This window comes from Epinephelus moara, chromosome 5 (genome assembly GCF_006386435.1).
Source record: "Epinephelus moara isolate mb chromosome 5, YSFRI_EMoa_1.0, whole genome shotgun sequence".
Lineage (NCBI taxonomy): Eukaryota > Metazoa > Chordata > Actinopteri > Perciformes > Serranidae > Epinephelus > Epinephelus moara.
In genome coordinates this window covers 3,415,053-3,421,235 of record NC_065510.1, presented here as the reverse complement: position 1 = coordinate 3,421,235, position 6,183 = coordinate 3,415,053, and the positions used below count along the sequence as shown (strand labels likewise).

The 6,183-nt window shown below is 42.9% G+C and overlaps 1 protein-coding gene across 2 annotated transcripts in view; it reads left to right on the top strand.

Moving 5' to 3' along the window:
- The window catches only part of ero1b (endoplasmic reticulum oxidoreductase 1 beta), a 30,945-nt gene that overhangs the window by 19,440 nt on the left and 5,322 nt on the right, over window positions 1-6,183 (top strand). For both annotated transcript variants that reach the window (XM_050043783.1, XM_050043784.1), the window contains exons 9-15: window positions 845-856; window positions 950-976; window positions 2,021-2,113; window positions 3,785-4,031; window positions 4,367-4,436; window positions 5,158-5,244; window positions 5,472-5,605. In XM_050043783.1, the coding sequence (XP_049899740.1) occupies window positions 845-856; window positions 950-976; window positions 2,021-2,113; window positions 3,785-4,031; window positions 4,367-4,436; window positions 5,158-5,244; window positions 5,472-5,605 (670 nt within the window). The remainder of the gene's footprint in view (window positions 1-844; window positions 857-949; window positions 977-2,020; window positions 2,114-3,784; window positions 4,032-4,366; window positions 4,437-5,157; window positions 5,245-5,471; window positions 5,606-6,183) is intronic.

Here is a 6,183-nt window from a genome sequence, read left to right as displayed (position 1 = left end):
ATGTCTAACAGGATAAAATAATGAAGGTCAAAAGGTCAAAGGTCAGCTTGACTGTGACATCATCATGTTTTAACGTCATATCTCAGGAACAGAAGGGGAGACATTTGGTTAGATACTGAATTGGTGACTCTAATCTTGAAACTGTGCTGATTGTATAGATCTTCTGTGTGTGAAGCATCCATGTTTTCACTGACATGGATGGAGACTGTCAGAGACACTGGACTGGTGGGCGGAGTCATACAGCTGCAGGGCGGGACTTCTTGTTCCCTCATAATGTGTAGCCCTAGTTTATATACCTTTTAATTAATTCCTATATTCACCCAGATGATGATGAACCCATCTATACTTAATCTGCCTAGATTTAAAAACCCAATTTAAATTAATCTTTTTCAGTTTCAGATTTATCCTGTNTGTTTTCACTGACATGGATGGAGACTGTCAGAGACACTGGACTGGTGGGCGGAGTCATACAGCTGCAGGGCGGGACTTCTTGTTCCCTCATAATGTGTAGCCCTAGTTTATATACCTTTTAATTAATTCCTATATTCACCCAGATGATGATGAACCCATCTATACTTAATCTGCCTAGATTTAAAAACCCAATTTAAATTAATCTTTTTCAGTTTCAGATTTATCCTGTTTTTTAATTCCTGACTTCTAAAAGTAGATTTGAAAACTGCAGCTTCTCTTGAACGCGCTGCTGTTGTCCTGCATCTTTTATATAAGTGTGTTTATCTGTGTGTGTGTGTGTGTGTGTGTGTGTGTAAATGAAGGTGTGTGTTTATTAATAGCACAGTTCTAACGGAGCTTTGTTCCCTGTCTCTCTTTGTCTTTCTGTGTTCAGGAGACGACGACGGTGAGTAAAACTAAACTGTCTTCAGGTGAATTTATTTTTAGACGTGTTGTAAAAACTGATGAAATCTCTTTTCTGATGTTGCTCATGTTGCAGGAGAGGGTTTCTACAAGTGGCTCGAAGGTGAGTGCTTCCTCGTGTTTTTATCTTTTTCCTCTGAAAGGAAACGGTCTGTGACATCCTTCACCGTTCAGCTCACAAACAACTTCAAACTTCCTTTTTAAACCTTTGCTTCCTGGCAGCTCCTGACCTAGAAAAAAAAAGCCGTATCTCGGGTGATGTAAGAGTTTGACAAGTGAGGCACTTTTCCATTTTAACAGCAGACACTTTGAGTTTAGCTCTCAGTCATTGTTCTTCCCGTGTAAATGAAACTGCAGCTTCTGCTCAAACACGTTTCCCGTCGTCCTCACCAGCCTGCGGCCATCTTATAATTTTGTAACTTTTGAGATTTTGAGGAGAGAATAAAGTCTGCTAGTCGCTAGGCTAATTTATACAATGTAAAATGCCATAGGCTTGTGCTAGTAACATTAGCATGTTGTATTTGTGGGGAAAATGTGTCCAGATAAAGACAAGTGTTTGTCTGTGAATGCATGACATCATCATGTTTTAACGTCATATCTCAGGAACAGAAGGGGAGACATTTGGTCAGAAACTGAACTGGTGACTAATCACTGACATGGATGGAGACTGTCAGAGACACTGGACTGGTGGGCGGAGTCATACAACCACAGGGTGGTAATTCTGGTTTTAAAAATCTGCAAATGTAACTTCCCCTTTCCAGTTCCTGGCACTGCAGGTTAATTTAAGGCTGTTTGAAAATCTTGGTGCTTTTGCAAAGATCCAAAAATCAGCTTCAGATTTTGAGTTGTGATAAAAGACGCTGAAGAAACTGACAGAACTGTGCAGGGTGCAGATTTATAACAGGCAGAGGGAGACTCGACCCTCGTGGTGTTTGGTATCCGGATCCGTTTAAATCAAAATCCACTCACCTCCACTGTAATGAACTGAAGGCAGAAATGTCAGAGACAGACTCCTCTGAATACGGACAAATAAAATCATCTGCATGAAGAGATAATAATAAATACATTTGGGTGGACTGAACCTTTTGGATTCCTCAGTTAGAATCAAACTTGTCCTCTGCACTACTTCTTCTGTCTGTGTCTTTAGGTTTGTGTTTGGAGAAGAGAGTTTTCTACCGACTCATCTCAGGCCTCCACAGCAGCATCAACATCCACCTGTGTGCCCAGTACCTGCTCGACGGTACGTCAGACTGATCTCACAACAGTTGTTTTTATTAAACTAAAGCTGATTCAGTCTCAAGTCTATAAAACATCAGACCTGGTCACACTGAGCAAAGCAGGGTTTCATTACAGCTTCAGACCACACCAGACTACGTCTCATCTAATGTGACTTCCAACAGCAAAATGAGGAACATCCACCTGCAGAGCCGGAGAGCTGCCGTTTCAGATGTACAGACGTTGTACAGACGGAGATTGCTAAATATATGTTAAAGATTGTTGTTGTAAAAGTAATGTTAGCCTTGTGTTCGCAATTTCTTGTTTAGAGTGGAAGTACTAAACTTGTCCACTAGCTAGCACACTTAGCTAGCTGAAAATTGTGGATTAAATAAGTTGCCGTCTGGTGATACTTTGATTTGGATTTGTGCTAAAATGGATGGTCCGTAGGAACAACACCGTCCGTCTGGAGGACAGGGGCATGAAATCCCCGGGGAAAAAATATGACAAGCGTCCTGGCTCTGAGCCCCTAAACAGCCTGTAACAAAACCCCGCTGACCCAGGTTGTGATCTGCTCCTCTGCTAGACCAACCGAAGGGAGGGCGGGATGTTAGCGGGGTCTGTCGGCCCCGACCCTCCGGACAGGCGGACTTGTCCCTCCGAACCATCCATTCTAGTATTAACCACGAACAAAGTATCAACAGACAGCAACGTGTTTAATCAACATTTTGAAGTGGAAATACACTACTTTCAGCTAAGCTAGCTAGCATGCTAACTATGCTAGCTAATGCTGGCAGCCAGAAACAAACTATGATTGATGGTTCGTTAATTGTCTGATAATTGAAACAGAGAACACGCTTTCTTACGGGGGTCCTAATAAAATCAGCAGTGGCTGAAGTTACTATATTCTGTTATGATCGGGGGGTTGATTTCACAGACGCTAGCTACCTCTAGTTGAAATGTTAACTACTCCCACTTTTGTGCAGTGATTGGCTGCATTAAAAACTGATGAGTGTTTGACTGACAGGATTGATTGACAGATACACCGCCCTCTCAAGCTTGTGTATGCGTTTGTCTGAATCGACGGCTCTCCGGCTCTGCAGGTGGATGATATTGGGAAAAATGGCTGGATTTCCATTCCCTCAAAGTCCGGCACCAGTCATTGCTAGCATTAAGGACTGTTGCATGGCTGTTCGAAGGTGCGGAGTGAAATGTGAGCAGCCGAATGTGGCGAGTCCAGTCTCCAGTTGGATGGTTCCTTAATAGTCCTTTGAGATCCAGTAAAATATTTGGGGACAGAATCCAGTAAGAGCCAGAAAGCGTGAGACAAAATACTCTCTGTCACTTAACGTGAACTTGAACGGTGAAGACTGTGGACGGCTTTAACTAGATCAGCTGGTGTCGACCGTTAACAGAGCAGAACTGTGTCAAAGACTCTTACCACATGAAACTGGAGATAATTCAAGGCCCAGTTCCCCTTTCCAGGCCTCCCTAATTTCATCAGAAGAGGCTGCAACCAGAAAAGTTCACACAGAAACAAAAGTTCTAGAGAGCTGAGAACTGGATAATATTTATCAGAAAAAAACTGCCAATGAAATTGAAATAATCTACTTATACTCCTGTCTCTGAGTTTCAATATGAGTTGAAAGTTTTACGATAGAATGCAGTAAACCGTTGCTGTTGTTTGACTCCTCAGAGGGCTGGGGCCGGTCGGTGTGGGGTCCAAATGTTCAGGAGTTTCGGCGTCGCTTCGACACAGCGGAGACGAAGGGCGAGGGCACGCGGCGGCTGAAGAACCTCTACTTCCTGTACCTGATCGAGCTGCGGGCGCTCTACAAGGTGGCTCCGTACTTTGAGCGAGCATTTGTCAACCTGTACACGGGAAACACGCAGGAGGACGGAGCCACCAAGGACCTGCTGCTGCAGATCTTCAACGAGATCAAGTAAGACAGGCTCGTTTGTAGGTCGACTGAAGTCCAAAGAAACGCTGTACCTGACGGGGAAGTGAAGCTGTTATCTGTTTTCTCTTCAAAGCCAGACTCCATTAAGCAAAGCAGAGATTCAACATTGTTAAACTCAGGAGCTGCTGGTCTACCACTCAGACACCAAAGTCACACAGTAACACAAACCAGCAGCTTCTGTGTTCTCTGACAGCTGGCGTGTGATGTTTCTTTGTGTTAAAACACAGAAATGTGCTTAAATCATATACTTGATGTTCTGCAGGTCGTTTACAAGTTCAGTCGTTATTTTAAGACTAACGTCTCCGCTTGTCTTCCAGAGCTTTCCCCATGCACTTTGATGAGAAGTCCATGTTCGCCGGACACAAAATGGAAGCCAAAACATTAAAGGTGAAACCAAAACCTTTTCCAGTGTCTGTTCGTCCTACACAAGGAGAGAGACAAGTTTGTTTTTGTGGTTTCAAACTGAGCAGGTGCCTTTTTATTCTGACGCTCTCTTTTTAATGAGCAGTGACGCCTGAAACCAGTTTGATTTATTTGTGTGTTTAACAAAACAGCAGTGTAACCTCACTCCATAACCAGCTCCATTTTCTGCCACATCATATATGAGTGCTGCTTGAGTGTAAGAGCTCATTTTGCCAGCTGTTTGTATTGTTTAGTCTCAGTTTTGGTCCTGTGTTAAATGTACTTAGCAGTTTTTATCACATGTGGTCAACCTCATCCTGTTTGTAACTCAAGTTTTAGTAGACTCATTTTAGCCTTATCTTAGTCAAAAAAGCTATTTTAGTTTTGGACGAAGGAAACGAACTTTTTAATTTAAGTCAAGGGAAACTATATTTCGTCTTTTCTTTTCGTCAGTGAAAATAAAGAGATTTAAGTAATGTTTTAATTTTTAAACTTAACTCTTTTTTCGTCAGCAGTATTGTGTGTTGATATGGTCACAGTTGGTGTTTAATGATGTTGGTGTCATCTCGTCATCGTCTTGGTTGTTGACGAACATATTTAATCAGAGCTTTCGTTAACGACATCAACACAGCTTTGATACGTGTATGATTTTAAATGATTTCGTGTCGAACAGAAACTCTGAACAGTCTTGTGTTTCTTCCTTCAGGAGGAATTCCGCCTCCATTTTAAAAACATCTCCAGGATCATGGACTGTGTCGGCTGCAGTAAATGTCGACTGTGGGGGAAACTACAGGTGAGCCGCGTTCAGATTCTGATCCGCCTGCTCTGAATGTTATCGGTGTCATGTACATAATTTCCAATTGTACATGTAGAAATTACATTCTGACTCTTCAGAACTGATCTTTAATGTAATAACAGGTTAGAATAAAAATCACAGGCTGCTGTCACCGCGACAGATTAAAGGAGTTGCCATAATACCGGAGCTTTCTAACAGTTTTCCTCCCGCTGTGTTGTGTGCAGACTCAGGGTTTGGGTACAGCTCTGAAGGTCCTCTTCTCTGAGAAGGAGATCCAGAATCTTCCTGAACACAGCCCCTCTAAAGGTTTCCAGCTGACTCGCCAGGAGATCGTGGCCTTACTGAACGGCTTCGGCAGGTACGTTCAATCTCTGGAGACCAGTGACAGCTGCTGACAGAGGCTGTGATAGACGGGAGACAGACACTGTGCTGACTCTCAGTTTAAGGAGTACTTCCACCACAAAATGACCATTTGTGTCACCTTGAGTGTGTGACGAAAACTTTGATTAAACAGAACCACATCATCTGCAAAAAGCAGAGATGCAGTTGACCTATGGCTAAGCCACGCCCCCTCCACTCACTCGGACAAACTATCAACATTCAGTAACCGGCGCTATGGCAGGTGTCACAGTACACGGCATTTCACAGGAGGCAACTGATGATTTTTGGGACATAACGATCAGATGTCGTTGAGAAGTAACCAAAAGGGCCTAAACTACGCACTGGAGGAATATATTCATCATTTTATTGTTGAGAAGGTCGATGAAAAGCTTAAATTACAAGCCAAAATTTACAGGTCACAGTGTACGCTTGTGAACCGCATCTGGTTGCCGTCACCATCAAAGACAACAAGTTAAAGTGCCACTGAAGTTAAGGTTTTTGGCTCAGAATATGAGAAAAGGATAACGGCCTTTTTACCATCTTTACCAAGAGTGT